General features: G+C 38.4%; 1 protein-coding gene across 3 annotated transcripts in view; it reads right to left on the bottom strand.

Moving 5' to 3' along the window:
* Window positions 1-12,402, bottom strand: part of LUZP2 (leucine zipper protein 2) — a 447,757-nt gene extending 435,355 nt beyond the window's left edge. For 2 of the 3 annotated variants that reach the window (XM_033862644.2, XM_073808718.1), the window contains exon 1: window positions 12,073-12,259. In XM_033862644.2, coding sequence (XP_033718535.1) covers window positions 12,073-12,134 — 62 coding nt within the window. In that variant the 5' untranslated portion in view covers window positions 12,135-12,259. Of the gene's footprint in view, window positions 1-12,072 lie in introns of all 3 variants that reach the window. The other variant, XM_033862645.2, reaches the window with a different exon arrangement.
* Between the last annotated feature and the right edge of the window lie 1,245 nt (window positions 12,403-13,647).

Genomic DNA, 13,647 nt, shown 5'->3' with positions numbered 1-13,647 from the left:
AAGGAAAATCTGGGGGCCATAATACTAATAATGATAATAATAATAATTATTATTATTAGGTTAGGTTTCAGGATAGGCTGAGTTCAAATAATGAGTCTGTTAACTTTCACATCTGTAAAACAAAAGGTGACACTATTCATGACATGGAGATATTTTGAGGAGTTGCGTACACCAGACCCCTTAGCTCACTCATCCACGTGCGTGTATGGCACAAGTCTGGTTTTTACACTAGTCTGCATGTAGCTCTCAACAGCTCCTTTGTTTCTGAGTTACCTCCCAAATGCCTGATACCACGAATTTCAGTGTTAACTTTACTGTATGAGGATCCTGACCTTGAGGCTATGTCTATTAAATTGTGGGTTCAAATTTCACCTCTAGGGCTTCCGTTGTGGCGCAGTGTTTGAGAGTCCGCCTGACGATGCAGGGGGCACGGGTTCGTGCCCTGGTCCGGGAAGATCCCACATGCCGCGGAGCGGCTGGGCCCGTGAGCCATGGCTGCTGAGCCTGCGCATCCGGAGCCTGTGCTCCGCAACGGGAGAGGCCACAACAGTGAGAGGCCCGCGTACAGGAAAAAAAAAAAAAAAAAAAAATTTTCACCTCTACCTTTAGTAATGTTGTGACTTTAGGTATATTAACTTCTCTAATCTTCAGTGTTCTAATCTATAAAGCACATTCATGAAGTACAAAAAAGCATTAAAGTAATCCTAAAGAAATGTGTAGTACAATTCTTGCACACAAAAAAACAAACAATAACCTTTACCTACTATTAGGTAGGATCACACAGGTAGCAAGTGCTGAGCTGCAGTTAGAACGCAGGTCAGTCTGATTCCCACCACATGTTTCTAAGCTCCACAGTTGAAACATGGAAGCTATCTGGAGCCAGATGGTAGGACACTACAGGTCCCTGGTGTGACTTGGAAAAACAACATCCACAAAAAAAGACCATATTATACAAATTCATGATTATTTTTCTTTCACAATAAAAACAAAATAAAATGAACATTATTTTAGCTGGAACTTTAAAGAAAGGACCTTCTGTTATATTTAGTTGTGAACTCAGAGGAAACCTGAGAGGAAGTTACATTTTTCTGTCCTCTCATGGTGTAAATCGGAACCCACATATGAGGCTGACGCAGATTTAGGGTCATGCGAGTGTTTTACTTTACACACTAGGAGGCGCTGTAGCACAGTGATTAAGAACATGGGCTAGAAAACTATTTGGAGTTTGACTTTAGACTCCACTACCTACCACTTTATAACTGAGGGTTAGTAATCTAACCCTTGTGTGCCTTAGTCTCCACAGATATAAAATGGAGGCAACAACAACCACCACCTCACAAGAAGTCTGTGAGGATTAACCTGGTTTAAGATATTACATAAGTGTTAGCTCTTATTTATTATCATATCATCTTTTGATTCTTTTCTTTATTATTTCAGGAGAACTAACTGATACTGCAGAGAGGAAGAGAAGCAGGCAATATGGCTGACATAGTTGCACATTCTGTTTAACACATAAAGTTAATTGAAACAAAATCTGTTTTTCCACATCAGTCAAAACCAACTGCTACTAATGAAGGAGGTGGGGATCAAAATTTTCATTTTTACCAGGCTAAAATGTGAAGGAGAAAGTGGAGTTTTCATTCTTTTCAGTGCTATCAGTAAGATTTCACCTTGCTATCAAGTACTTTCTAAATAAAGTATGCCCCCTGATAAATCCATGTCATATAGTTTTATACCATTTAGTTTATTTGAGTTTAGTTTTAGTTTCTTAGCCCTCTGTAGAAAAGCGCAGGAGGCAGAGAATTATTTTCATGCAACTTGATTGATAAATGCAGCCTTGGTATGTGACAAGATTCTCACCTATTAAATTCATTTATATACATGTGAAAATAGGTGTTATTTTTTGCCAAAACATCACCATCTTTCCATCCTCTTGACTTCAGCTGCAATGTCATGTTAAGCAAGTGCTCAAGAGATCAAAGTGTTCCAGACTGTACAGTTTCAAATAGTTTCCAAATTTTCAGATAGAAAGCATCTGATTTCCACATTAAAATGAAAATTCTTTGGCCCCTTCCTCAGAGAATCTAATCTAATCTGTCTACGGCAGGGACAAGGAAGTAGCCTTTTTAATAAGCATCCCAGGGGATTCTGATTTAGGTACACTGAGGAGTGTACTTTGAGAAATACTGATCTGAGGAAACATATATTTTCTACATAGGAATATTGAAATTAGCTTGCAAAATTTTGTACTTATAATAAAGGCTTCAATTTATCTGGTTTAAAAATAATGAATTTCTTTGGCTGCTTTATTTAAGAATGTTTTTAATGTAGCCTGTCCCACCTCATGCAAACATGCAGCTATTTGCCAACACAGTCTAGTTTCAGCATTCTTGTTTATAAGTTTTTTTCTTCAGTGTGTATTTATGCAGAGATTACATTTTATAGACATAGGTAAAGTTTCATTCACAAAACGATTCTCAGAAAAATGAGCTAGGATCTGACCACTTTCTAGCTGGGAAAATATGGGCTAATTATTTAATATATCCAAAATTCCTTCTCCCTAGTGATAAAACATGTATAAGTATAATGTGTTGCAAGGAAGTAAGGGTTGAGTGACAGAGAGTAAGCATCTAGCACACTGCCAGGGCAATAATTAGTCCTCAACATTAGTGGCTGAATCTGTAACTTACATGTCATATAAAATACCAATTGAAATAAAGACATACAAACAAAAAATCCATACATAAAAAAAATCCCTTTTACACAAAAGGGATTCAGTATCTTTCAATATTTTTCTAAATTGTAGTGTCAGAAAAAAAAACAGTTTTCCCCCATTCTTATGTGAACTTTTTTTGTAGAATGAGCTCACATTTCATTTTGTGGTATCTGAAGGAAAAAGCTATGTGTTCTCAACAATATAAAGCTTACTCAACCATATCTGCTTCTTGCCAACATGTCACTTAAATTCTTCGTGCATTTTCTTGTTTCTTTTATAATTTAAAGCAGCCCCCTCCCCCGCCTTTTCTGCTCAATGCTAAGAACTTAGCTTACTGCAAAGACCAGAAAAGAATGACTGCCAGCATTAGAAAAGATAAAATTAAAATAACAAAAAAAACAAGAAAAAGAGGAAGGCTAGTGATTGAGGACTTTCCTTTCTACTCCTACCGTCTCTGTTCATGCACACAGCATTCAAAGTTCCCTAGGGTGCTAGGCTTTTTATTTCCCTCGGCCACTCCAGCCCCTTCTCCACCATTCTATGGAGATCATGACCAACCTTACCCATTGTGAGACTACTTAATTTTAAAATCCAGAATCCTCTACTTGTCCAAAGGATTGTTGGTGTTTATGCTGTCCTACTTCAAGATACATCTTTTTGGTCCTGCCATCTTTAGGTCAACTCAAAAAATGAACCTTCTTTAAAGGAATTAGTGTGATATGGTAATATAATTTCAATAACTATATTTAATGTTTAACTGGATTAGCAAAATTATTAGCAACATAATTTGGAGCTTTCAGACTCAGAATAGAAGCTAGGTCATGTCATACTAGTTTTCCATACTATTTTCCTTGAGGTATTGCATGTATTTAAATCAGTGTTCCTAACTGGAATTGGTTACGGTGATTTGGAATTGACTTTCACATTGGTCTCAAATCATCCACATGAGCTTGGAGGAAAATACATTCTCCATTCAGGGGTTTTTTGTTGTTGTTGTTGTTTTTCATCTGTAATAAGGGAGGATAAGGCTGAGTTCCAAAATCTGTTCACCAACACTTTTGTCTTGCCTATACCAAGTAAAAGTTTTTATTAAGGACTGCTCTTTCTGAAATGCAATACACTCTGGTAGGGTAAAATCTCTCTAATCCTTTCAGCCAGGTAATGTAAAATTGGCAATATACTGAGTTGTAGTTCTCTGTGCTAGAAACTATTCTTTTTGTACATTAGCTTATTTGATCCTCTTGACAAATCTATATGGGAGAGGCAATGTTATTGCCTTTTCATCGATGAGAAAAATGTGGCTAAGAGATGTTAATTGACATTTCTAAAATCATTTAGCTAGTAAAGCTGACTCAAAGTCTGTTTGATTCCATATTCTTTGGATTTAACACATATGACAGCACAAACATTTCCTGTAACCCCTACCCCATTCATCTCAAGCTACTCACTGAGTAAGTGCTTCTAGATGCTCAGAGTTGTGTGTTGAACAGTTAAAAGATGGGGAATTAATTAGAAACCCTTTTGAGGATAAACAGGAGGAAGTCACAGAAAGTCACATCCTCCATAGGGACATGAGATAAAGACTAACCCAGAATCTACATTAGCCTTTGCCGATACCTTAGCTCAGCTGAAAGGACTACTTTGGAAGGCAGCAAGTCATCGCATGCTTTTTGTTCCATTTTTCCTAAGGAGCATTCACTGAGCTCAATTCCCTCCTGACCCTACCCCTAGAAGAATCATATCAAGAATAAACTACGATTTTATTATTTTGGCTGTGTCAGTCAAGAACTTTGAAATTCATTTAAGGAATTAATTTACTTTGATTTTTAATAAAATAATTAAATGTTGATTGCTTGAGGTATCCAATATAAAATCAACACACTGAATCATAATAATTTCTACATATAGTAATAGCTAACATGTCTTAGAATTTCCTAAAGGACGAAGAGTACAGCTATATGCAGGTACTGAGAGAGAACTTAATATACTTTCTTCAATCTTAATGGCCCTAAATATTGGACATTATTATTTTCCATTTTATAGATGAGAAATTTAACTGTCAGAATGGTTAAGAAACCTATCCAAAGGCAGGGAGTTTATGATATGTATGTGTAGAATGAAATCTATTACCACTTTGCCCTAAAAAATGTTATATAACTAAAAATTGTATAGGCTATGATGAAAGTATAGAGACATATAAACCAAATGAAATGTAATATCACCATAAATTAAAGCTAGATATGAACATATTTAGGAACTCATCTTTGTAAGATAGTTCAGTATGCTACCCATTGAACAATACTACACAGTTGCAGTATAGATTTAATAGGTGACAAATATATATAAGCAAATGTCTCCCAGGAACTACACTTATAGGAAAGAGTTTCAATGAAAAGATCCCAAAGGTACCAAAAATATCACCTTACAATAGAACTGAAAAGCCAACAGTAACCACTATAGGTGTATCTCTTGCAAGGTGAATTGTGCAAAGTTGAGAACTCATTAGTGACTCTGCTTTGGGTTTTGAAAATGACCTGGAAATTTTTTTTAGGCCAACTCACTCTTCAAAAAACAACTGAATACAGGTGAACAAATGGTGTTCAGCTCATTATTCTAATTCCCTTTGACTATAGCATGTTGTTCTATCATGATTCTATGTGGCTGGAGAATTTTTTAAATTACCTTATACTCTACAATAACTAGAATAGTTCTGGATATAAGGTAGGTACCAACTATACCAATGCGTCTTAATTACAGAAGAGATGACATGGAGAGTAATCATATGATAGAAGAGAGAGAGCACTAGGTAAAGTTCTGGGTTCTTGTTTTGCTTTTCCTCTGTGGTCTTAGGGAAGTCTCAGTCACTCTGGACCTCAGTTTTCTCACCTCTAATATGAAGGGCTTTGGATGAGAACACAACCTTGTATTCACAGCATGTTTCCCAATAACAGACTCTTTAAAGTACACTCAAAGAGATTAAAAAACTCGAAAGCGGCACCAAGCAAGTCAGACGTAATTTGCAATGCAATCACTACCTATGGTATAACGATGTCTCCTAGTATTCATGAAAGCATTTTCAGAGCACAGTGTTTATTTGGTTGAATTTTAGATTGTGTCTGAATGGAATGGTTTACTTTCGATATATATATTTTTTGCATCTTATGATCATGAAGCAACATTTCTAAATGTCTCAGTAAACATGTGCCCCTTTCTGATGCAGACTTAACATGATCTATGTCTTTTCTTTTCCCTTAGCAGCAAATTATACCCCGTTCTATGATCCACTCAATTGACATATAATGACACATATGCATACACACACAGTAATCTATGGCAAAAATATACACACTTCTTCATTTAATAGTCAGAATTTCATAGCACAACTATGAAGAGTTTATGATAAACTATGTGCAAACTAGTTGAGAGTACATGATCTCCAAAGCTCTTTTCAAAATTGGTTTACTATAAAGTCCCTTTTATGTGATGATTCTTAAGACATATAGCAGTTGAACTTTTTCTATATCAGCAGTTCTCAAATTGTTTTCAATAGTAGAAAAAAAAATCTACATTTTCTTCCCTTAATTTTTCTAAATGTTTCTACCTTTTATAGCTTGCTGATGGATGATGAAATTGATTAACAAGTAGAAAATAAAGTTGTAGAAACTTTTATATCAATCTTGCCTATGTAGCTTGAAAGCATCCTTTTTTATTCATTGATGCTTATGCTCACGGCTTTGATTTGATGGTACAATTTATGCAATTTAATTAAATTCACTTGTAGCTATATAAATTAAATATTGCTAATCATACACTTTTGTGCTAAATCATATTCTATATGGTAAAATTAAATATCACAATTTTTCATGGTGTTCACCAAAGTGCACAGTACCATCCAGGAACCAAAACACTTTTCAAAGACCCACCCGATTTACCAGGTAATCCTCATTATTTCTCCTGCTTCCCCTCTTCTTTGGCGATCTTTTCTTTCTTTTGCATGACGACTGTCACTCTTGTTAATTTTGTGCCGTCCAATTTATTTGCATCCAAGTTTTCATTTATTCTGCTATGTCCAGATCAATCACAGATACAAAAATTTCATGAAAATAATAACTATATAGTAATAGCTGCACAGGCTAACCTCTGTTAAGTACTTACTATGTTCCACGGAATATGGTAAACTCTGTTTTTAGATGAACTCATTCAGTCTTTACCACAGCCCCCTCAGGTAGTTCCTATGAGTAGTCCTATTTTCTACATGAGAAAACTGGATAAAAAGGCTAAGCAGGGCTTCCCTGGTGGCGCAGTGGTTGAGAGTCCGCCTGCCGATGCAGGGCACACGGGTTCCTGCCCCTGTCCGGGAGGATCCCACATGCCGCGGAGCGGCTGGTCCCGTGAGCCATGGCCGCTGGGCCTGTGCGTCCGGAGCCTGTGCTCCACAACGGGGGAGGCCGCAACAGTGAGAGGTCCGCGTACCGCAAAAAAAAAAAAAAAAAAAGGCTAAGCAATTCACCTAACATCATACAACTAGCAAATGTTGCATGATACTAATGTCAATTACAAAATATCATTTCTCTCATTGTCCTCGGTAAAAGTTATTTTTGATATTGCTTAATTGACTTTATTTGCTCTTTCCTCTATTCACACTTCAAACTTTGTTTAAAACCTTGTTGTTAATATTTATCCAACTTTACCTTATATATAAATATTTCTGAATGTGACTAGATTATAGGTACACGTATTTGTAACTAATATATTATTTTATTGCCTTATGTAACAACTGATTTATTGCAAGTACATTTTTGATGTGTAATAATGAAAACATCAAAAACATTTCTGAATGATATGAAGATAAGTTCAAATGGAAGTTTTTGGATTTCCTAGAGAAGAAAATTTAATATTAAACATTATCTGTTTAATCAGGTTACTTAAATGATTTTGTCCTATTTATTAAAAAAGATTTTCCTCTAGAAGTCAGTTAAAAATAGCACACATGCACCCACAACACACAAGCGCTCTCATAACACACATGAGAAAGCATAATTTCATTACACCCATATACCGCCAGTGGTTTCAGTGATTTTTCCTTCCTGGTTGGTAGGTCAAGTTCTCCCTTTCAATTACATAGAGTTTGGTCTGGGACAATTGTACAGTCAATTCATAAATGTCTGCGGTGTCTCTTTCATTAATTATAAAGAAAATTTAGTGCACAAAGATATTCCACAAATAAGTCATTAAAAAAACTGCTATTGTAATTAGGCAACTAAGGCCCTGAAAAGGGATTTAAAAAGTCAACACATTGGGTTTCCCTGGTGGCGCAGTGGTTGGGAGTCCGCCTGCCAATGCATGGGACACGGGTTCATGTCCCGGTCCGGAAGATCCCACGTGCTGCGGAGCGGCTGGGCCCATGAGCCATGGCCGCTGGGCCTGCGCGTCTGGAGCCTGTGCTCCACAACGGGAGAGGCCATAGCAGTGGGAGGCCCGTGTACCGCAGAAAAGTCAAAACATTTTTGCCAATATCTTGGCCTGGAAGACACATTTCTCTAACTCAATTACACAGAATGGAGAAATTCTTACAAAGAAATGTATGCAGGGTCATGTAAAGGTGTGTGTGGGGTAAGACTCCTTGTGTACTGGGCTTGGGACAAAAAAAATATAGTACCTCAGATCAATTTGGGGGAATTAAAGTAAGACTCCTTTGGATATCAAATTTATTTGCTTAAAAATGAAAATTTTTTGGTGCTTATTGTGTTTTTATTGTGACTCTTGTCTTTCCTTTACCCTATCCATCAACTTGATTCTGAGGAGAGATTGAGGCATAGAGCAAAGAGGAGCCTGGGGCATCTTCAATATATAGTACCATCTAAAAATACATTCCAAAGTAAACATGTGGTGTGACTGCTGATCAGAGGGCCCAGGACAGACCTGTAAGGTGACTCCTGTTGGGAGGACTATAACCGACCATCTGCTTAAAGTTCTTGCTTGATGGAAAACCACCAGAAGTCAGTAGACCTTCACTCCTCCCCTACCATGTTCTCTCCCCATTAAGTCATTTAAAGCCAAAAGTATCAAGAGTAGAATCACAGCATAAAGGAACAGAGGTTCAGCAGACTAAAGTGCAAGCCTTCTCCAGCACTCCATGGGTCCCTTTTCACCAAGAACTTCTGAAGATTTTTTCACCCTACTATTCCTTTCAATACCTGTACTACTTCTTTCTGAAGTGAATTGCTGGCTGCCTTGGAAGAGCAATTTAATGCTTCTACAGAATAAGGCTATTTAAAAAGTACAGTTATTCTATTCTGAAGATATGTTCGCTTTCTTTGACCACGTTTATTTGTGTACAGGTTAAATGGATTTCTGCACTAGCTACATCATTCATTAAATTAACTCTATTTTTTTTGAATTTATATATACTTTATAAATAGGAGAGACAATATGCCAGGAAATTACAGCTCTTTTTACCTCTAGGGGTTCAGCAGTAAAACAGAGAACAGTTCTTGGCTATTGTTGAAGGTGAACATTTAGCTTTCTTTCAGGACAAATGAAGTAACTCTGACTGGGGGGGGCATAGATGTTGTTCACTTTGGTGAAAATTATGGAATTTTTGTGCTTCGGCATATAAAGTTGCTACAGAAAATGCAGGGATAAGGAAAAAATAAAAACAGAAAGCTATTCAAAAATTCATATTTAAAAGACAGAACTGTTTTAGAGTTTTCATCCCTGTGGGTAGAATACTATTTTACGGTAACTATCTTTCTCTAATTGCAGCATTTACTTTAGTGAACACATTCATTAACCTTAAAACAGAACTGAACTTAGACCTATTGGAAAGATAATAGCAAGGTATTAAAGAGCTATGCCCAGAAAGAGATGTTGAAGCAAATAATTTTTTTTTTTTTGCACCAAGAGTCTCAGATCTGTGTTCTCCACACTTTGAAAAGAACTTAATAATAAAAGACAAGTGATAACACCCGAAGGCAATAGGAAAATTTAGCAACTGCCACCCTCTGCTAGTGCATTCAACACAATTGAAGCATGTGAAATGCCTTTTGCTTCACAAACAGGACCAGTGACTACGAAATTAAGTTAGCGTACGTCTTTGGCTAGAAAGCCTACTGTCACAGGTGGTCATGGTTCAGCTACACAGTTTTTCTCAGCCGGGCAATAAGCGCACCTCTACTAATGCAAATGTTCTTGCAAACCTGTTCAGTTTAGGTTCTAATGTGCACATTAACCAAATGCGTACAAGAACTCTTAAATACTACAAACAGAATGGCCTCTGTTAGAGTCCACTGAAACATGAGCTCTTCTTTGCAAAATGACATATTGATAGTACCCAATTCATTGTCAAGTTCTCTTACTGTCACAAGGTAATCTGGGTATCCAGTACAGTAAATTGTTACCGAGTAATCACAATAATAAGACATGCCACCAATTAGGAAAAGTTTCGCTTTTTTAAGCCCAGCATGCTCTTTTGGTTGAGTTGGCAAGAGGGAAAATTTAAAGAAGACTTGTCACAGTTTTCACATACAACCAACACTGCAGAAGTTTCATATCTAAAGTAAACTAGGAACGACTAATTCGATTTTTGTTGTGAAAAGTGCATTGACTATTTTTTTTAATTTATCCTTATAAAAATTAACACTTTTATAAGGTGATGGCTCTTTGTTTTTGTAGTATATAACCAACATTAAAACTTCGATTTCTGAGCCACTTAAATTATAGTATCCTTAAAAAGCAAGTGTACTTTTGGAACACTAGAGATTCACTGTATTTAAAAATCATTGTGGGCAGGGCTTCCATTGTTTAAATATTTATTATTCTCTGCATATATTGACAGGCATATACTTAAATGCCCCAAACTTTGAGAACTTCCTTTCTCTAGAAGAATTCACAAGTAATTATTAACCACAACACAAGAGTTCAGAGTAAATAGCAAGACACTTCAAAAAATAACAATTATGCATGATTAGCACTGAGTGTAGAGCTAGAAACAAATACTAAAATGGGCTGTTATTGGAGCAAGTTATTATAGTACCGGGAAGCAAAGTGATTTTAAAACCATCTGCCGTTTGTGAATTCAAGTGACAAGCAATCTTAAAATAAAGAATACAGCTCATATTCCATTTTAGTCTGGGAAAGTCACCTGGGCTTTGTTTGCAAGCAGAGACTAAGTTCATCAACTACTGGGGCTAAACCAAACAGTCCTCACACTAGAAGGAAAGTTTGGTTACAAGAGTCTGAAAGAGGGTGTGTCAGTTAGGAATGGAATCAAGAATTTTGCTACCCTGACTTTTCATACATAATGAGTTTCCTTCATACTTCTCAATTTCAGAATTAGATATAATCCTATTTCCCCTCTTCATTTTCCAGCAGAAACGTAATCAGATAATGTTTCCATTCACATAGATTTGAAAAGATCCTTATCCTGTGTGGGTCATTTTATTTTATAGTAGCCAAGGCAGAGAGGTTGCTGCCAGTATGTTCAGGCCATGCAGAATAAAGGCTCAGTCCTGGGCAATGAAACAGTCCACCTTTGTGCTGCTCTTGTGGAAGAAGAATGAAAACCCATCACCAACTTTGGGACTTGATCAACAGTGGGGAATCACAAAACTCTTTTCAATCAACGCATTTTAAACCTCCACTAAAAATAGCTCCTCTGTGCTTGGGTTTAAAGTCCCATCTATGGCCAGGGATGGAATACAGTACTTAATTGTTTCTGACTACAGTCCTTGCATCAGCACTCTGAGAGTGTCTTCTAACTTTTAATCGTCTTGTGTGCTCTTTAATTAGACCTGTTCACAAGACAGCCAAAGGAAAGTGCCTACCACTAAGCCTACTCAAGACATGAAAACAGTCTGATTCACAAGTCCAGGAACTTTGTGCAAGGCTAACCATCTCCCAAGATTTGTCATTTTTCTCTGGTTCCCTGTGCCTTAAAATGAGACACACTTGGGGGAGGAGGTAAGCGCTGTGGCTATTAAGACAGCTCCGTTGTATACAGAGACTGTCTGGTGACATTACTCTCCTTGTCTAATTTCCTTTCTTTATTTCGTCTCTTACCGCGTGTTATCTGTTTGCTACTACTAGCGCTGGAGGGAAACATGGCTTTGGAAGGAACACTTGGTCCCCTCACTGGGAGGAATACTGAGGATTTCTTTAAGGGCTAGGATAACTAGGAAAGGGCTCTACTACCTCAGAAGGATTTCAGAGCCTGAATTATAGAGAGACCCCCCCTAACTTAGACGGGAGATGCAAACAGCTGAACTGTCTGTCCTTGGCCTCCACAGGTGACCTGCGGTTGGACCAACCTACCGGCAACTCCTCTCAGCTCAGGTCACTCACGCTCCTGGACTCACCTGGTGCTGAGGACCAGCGCCGGCAGGAGAGGCAGCAGGTAGTGCGCTGGGCTGAATTTCATGCTTGTCACCTGCCGGGATCCTCCTTTCCTCGCTGCCTGCGCTCTCCCTCCTCGTCCTCCGGGTCCTGTCGCTCCTCAGTGCCCGGCTCTGTCCCTGGCCAGCAATGAGCCCTCTCCAGCAGCGGACGGAAGGAAACCGACAAGCAAACGGACGGACTCCTTGCGAAGGCAGGCGCTGAGAGTGGGGAGTATCTTCGGGAGTGATGTCACCGGCGAGGCGAGCCCTGCCCGGGATTGTTCGCCGCCGCAGCTCCCGAGACCCGAGGGCGCGTTGTCACTCGCGCTGGAGGCGGCGCGGGGAGAGGGAGGGGGTGCCCAGCGATGGACCCGCGCGCTCCGGTCAACGGGCTGCACTCACCCAGCTGCACGCCCGCCTGGGGCTGATCTTTTTATTCCCGCTTCTCCATAGGATGGGGAAGGGCGAGGCGGGGGCCAGGAGAGAAATCTAATCTGCCAGTAACTGAACCGGCGTTCGCGGCAGGAGGTGAAACAGAATTCACTGGGAAAGACTATCGGAGGCTAGAGTCATAGGCAGGCGCCCCTCACTTGATTAAACAGTGTTTGTAAAAACGTTGCTCTGGAGAGAATGTTTAAAATATTATTCTAATTAAAAATGCATAATGACTCGTTTGATGTGAATGGAAGGGCAGTAGGAGCGAGCAGCGTCCAGAAATGCACCCTGAGACCGTATTGCCATTGCAAGCTTCTTAGTCCGCAAGCGTAGACTCTAAAGAGGTTTTCAGACAGTTGAGACGTCTGCTGTTTCTGTGATTTGAAAATTTCTGACCTTCCTATAATTTCAATGTGACTCTGTACCACCAACGGGTAGTGGGGTTGGAGTTGGTGTCACAGGTTCACTCACCTAAAGGGTGGCTTTTCTTCAGGTGAGGAAACATAACTGAGACAATCATCAGAATGTTAGTAATTAACTCGGAGTGGTGGTATTGGAAGGCAGAAGATTTTATCTGTCATTTTTTTCTACAGTTTCCAAATTTTCGTTAATGAACATCTGATATTTAGTAAGCTTTATTTTCAAAAATTAATTAGAAAAATGAAATAATAGAACTCTATTTTGCAAAAGTAATCCTAGAAAATAGTGCCAACTTCATCTACTAAGATGTTCGATTCTAGGATCTTTACAACAAGGGTATTCTGGCAGGATAACCTTGTTAAATAAATGTTTGTAAAGCACTACTTCATACATTGTTTCATTTGATTGTTTCAAGAGCCAACCTAGAGAAATATAAATAGCCCCTATCATAGAGATGAGGAAAGATCTCATCAAGATCTGAGCTGTATTTTTTTTTTTTTCAACAAAGAACTGTGTTCTTCTAAATCTTAAGCAAACCGTACTGTTGCCTGGAACATCATACTTAGCATAACAAACTCGGTGATTAACACAAAGTTGATGTTCAATAGAGGTTGACATGCATCAGAGACCCTAGAGGGCAAAGGTCAGATGTTCTCCAGGAATTCCTATCCAGATGGCTCAGCTCATATCCCAGTTTTTTCA

This window comes from Tursiops truncatus, chromosome 8 (genome assembly GCF_011762595.2).
Source record: "Tursiops truncatus isolate mTurTru1 chromosome 8, mTurTru1.mat.Y, whole genome shotgun sequence".
Lineage (NCBI taxonomy): Eukaryota > Metazoa > Chordata > Mammalia > Artiodactyla > Delphinidae > Tursiops > Tursiops truncatus.
This window is presented reverse-complemented; position numbering and strand designations above follow the sequence as displayed.